The 2,915-nt window shown below is 38.1% G+C and overlaps 1 protein-coding gene across 1 annotated transcript; it reads right to left on the bottom strand.

Annotated features, from left to right (window-relative positions):
- Window positions 1–259: 259 nt before the first annotated feature.
- On the bottom strand, window positions 260–2,324 carry LOC114723720 (universal stress protein PHOS32-like). The gene is made up of 5 exons (XM_028909952.1): window positions 1,942–2,324; window positions 1,644–1,723; window positions 1,010–1,128; window positions 658–734; window positions 260–574 (listed from the first exon to the last, which is right to left on the bottom strand). Exons 1-5 carry the CDS (start codon window positions 2,174–2,176, stop codon window positions 549–551), a joined length of 537 nt encoding a protein of 178 aa, XP_028765785.1. The 5' UTR covers window positions 2,177–2,324; the 3' UTR covers window positions 260–548.
- Between the last annotated feature and the right edge of the window lie 591 nt (window positions 2,325–2,915).

The following is a 2,915-nucleotide window of genomic DNA, read 5'->3' as shown; positions in this document are numbered from 1 at the left end:
CCGATTTTTTTTTTTGGGTTTAAATATAATCTTGTTCATGATAGTATCATACACTAAATGTCAATACAATAAAAATTCGAATCTTATTCATCACGTTACGGGCACTAACTCTTTCCATTAGACTTAACTCCTATTGGTTGCTTCTTTTTTTAATTAGAAAATGTCAGTTAAGTTTCAAGATACCAATTTTCTGAAAAATGAATCAGAAGTGTCCATCTAAATTATTGCAAATTTTGGAATCTCACCCGCAAATAAGATATTTAACTTTTAAACATTCTCAATTCATAATTGAGATCTTTGACCTAACTGTCATCCTCCCTTAATTAAATCTTGTATACACAAGAGGCCGACCTCCAGGACTCTTTCGAATTCGTTTGTGGTGATCTGAAAATTACAACTGATGCAATGTTGTTCACTATAATTACAAACACACTTCCATCGTCACGCTAATCTGTAATAGCTACACATACAATCCAACCAAACAACAAAAACAAAGCACAAGCTTCGGAAATAATAATAATAATATTTTCCAAGAATCCATCTGGCCATTAGATGATTGACTCGTCCCCAGCATCTGCAAGCAAAGAAATTAAATTAAATTCGCTCAAATCTGATGAGAACTCCAATGAAGAAGAAGGACGGTAAAGGATTAGGCACCTTTCGCAGGAACTACCACGACAGGGGCTACTTTACAGTGGTGAAAGCAGTATTCACCAACGCTTCCCTGCAGTACACTGAATAAATTTACATGCATGAGAACTCCAGAAATTAAGAGAACATATGAGGGCATAATTGTGGCTCGTCCAAGCATCATACAAAATACATTCCATCCAGTCCATGACAAGTTCACAGGTTTAGAACTATAATTTGAAGCATATTGCATAGATAATGTCGGGCATATTTACACATATACTGATGATTATTTTAATCAATTCATCTTTGACAGAGGGAGTATTGCTCAGAATCCCTCAAGGGACAAGAGAAAGGGAAGTGAAAAGTTAAATCAAACCTTTGAATTAAGCTTCTGCCTCTGGTTCCCAGAACCACAGCCGCAGGCTTGATTCTCTCTGCTTCCTTGCATATTGCTTTTCCAGGATCACCTTGTACAATCCGAGCCACTGTCTTCACCTGCTTCCACCCCAACATCAGTACCACAGATCATCATCAAAAGGAGCAGCAGGCTAATGGACAAAACTTGGACACACTAAATCTGTCCTTTTATATATAAAGCAACGAAACATTTGTGAACCATGACAAGAAACTCTATGACATGCTAGATGGTTTCTAGCTTAGCAAAGAAACACTACAATTGTTGAAAAGAAGCTGCATATCGAATTGCCAAATCTGAATATCAGCATTTACCAAGGAGTGGCATTGCTTTTTCGAAGTTCAGGAATCTAGCTAATACATAAAAGCTCTCAGTTCGAATCCATACAATTGTATTTATTGTAGTACAGGTTCACCTCGTTGAAAATGGCATCAGTTCTTCCCAACATTTTACAGTGATGAATACAGGATATGGCAAAAGAATTCATCTCTGAGCTACTTTTTCCCCTTTAATTACAGTCCACACATCTCAAGGACTACTCAAAGCGCTATCAAATTATAATCAGTGGGAGCCCAATTTAAAGAAAAAAACTCACCATTGCAACTTTATAGGCCTCGACCGCTAATTGCTCCATGAGGCTCTGGGTGGTGTCGTAAACAATCTGGTTACTGACGTCTGAAAAATAACAAAAAATTTTCGAGATTAAATACAAATTCTGGGACTGGGTTAGAGAGAGAAAGAGAGAACAGTAGTATCATATATTGTGAAGGTGAAATTTCAATTTAGCTGTTATGTTTGGTTGACGAGTTACTCAAAAGCATTCAAGTCGGGCTAGATGTTATGGTTAGAAAGAAAATGAGATAAGTGACAGATGATGAGAACTGGGGACTAACCGGAGACGGCGTGAACGAGATGGATAGTGTCGGCGAGGCGGCAGAGGTGGATGAGAACCCAATCAAAAGCGTGCTTGCTGTTGGGGCCGTGATCTATAGCTACCAGTATGTCTCTTCCTCTTCTTCGTTCTCCTGTTTCCCTATCAAGTTCTGGCGGAGGCACCTTCGGAATCATCGACGGAAGTACCACTTCTCTGTAACTGTACTCTTCTACGTCCTCCATCACCGGCTCCATTATTTTCCTTCACCCCACAACGATTTAGCCTTTTCTTTGCCTCCCAAGCAGCTGGCTCTGAGCGTCGACTGCGATTTACGAAGTTGGTAAACGCGTCAATAGATAGCTGGCTCGTGCTTTTCTGGGTCTTCATGCACCGAAAAAAGGTCAAAAGAAATTTCCACAATGTCATGATCAATTTCTTTTGACCAGGAATTTCGTGATCAATTTGATCACTGTGATCTGTGAAGCCTTTTAAGCGTTCGAATTCAACTATCTTTATTTATGTGGTCGTCCATGGCGGCTCGTATACATTACGATTTACGGCTATATATTAATTTGATCAATTTGTGGATATACTCCTCCGGTCCTAATTATAAGATCCAATTGACTTATTTGAGGAGATTAAGGAAGTAAGTTAAATTGGTTATTTATAATAAATAAGTGTTGTTCATTCCTAAAATATCCTTGCTAATTAAGTATATTGGCTAAAACTATCATTATTAGAAGGATTATCTTGGAAAAAATGCATAAATATAAGAGACAAATGGATTGGGGTCTTATAATTAGGACCAAATAAAAAGTCAAATGGGGTCTTATAATAAGAACCGGAGGAGTACATGGATTCCACGTCGGATTTCTTCAAGACTTCAGCTAACCAAGCGCGGTCGAGTTTAAGGAAGGCGATGCAAACCCGCTGTAGTACGGAAAGAGGGAGATATGAAAATGTCAATATTATTTAATTCAAAAAAATTATAAT

This window comes from Neltuma alba, unplaced genomic scaffold (genome assembly GCF_004799145.2).
Source record: "Neltuma alba isolate B1F8T4 unplaced genomic scaffold, ASM479914v2 tig00012151_pilon, whole genome shotgun sequence".
Lineage (NCBI taxonomy): Eukaryota > Viridiplantae > Streptophyta > Magnoliopsida > Fabales > Fabaceae > Neltuma > Neltuma alba.
The sequence above is the reverse complement of the archived record's forward strand: the minus strand, read 5'-3'. Positions and strand labels throughout refer to the sequence as shown.

Bases quoted from the DNA above. Each gene is read 5' to 3' on its own strand.
- LOC114723720 (XM_028909952.1), bottom strand. From the start codon at position 2,176: ATGGAGCCGGTGATGGAGGACGTAGAAGAGTACAGTTACAGAGAAGTG. The intron at 735-1,009 runs GTTTGATTTAAC...AAATTTATTCAG, and splicing joins GGCAGAAGCTTAATTCAAAG to TGTACTGCAGGGAAGCGTTG. The intron at 575-657 runs GTGCCTAATCCT...CTTTGCTTGCAG, and splicing joins CGTGGTAGTTCCTGCGAAAG to ATGCTGGGGACGAGTCAATC.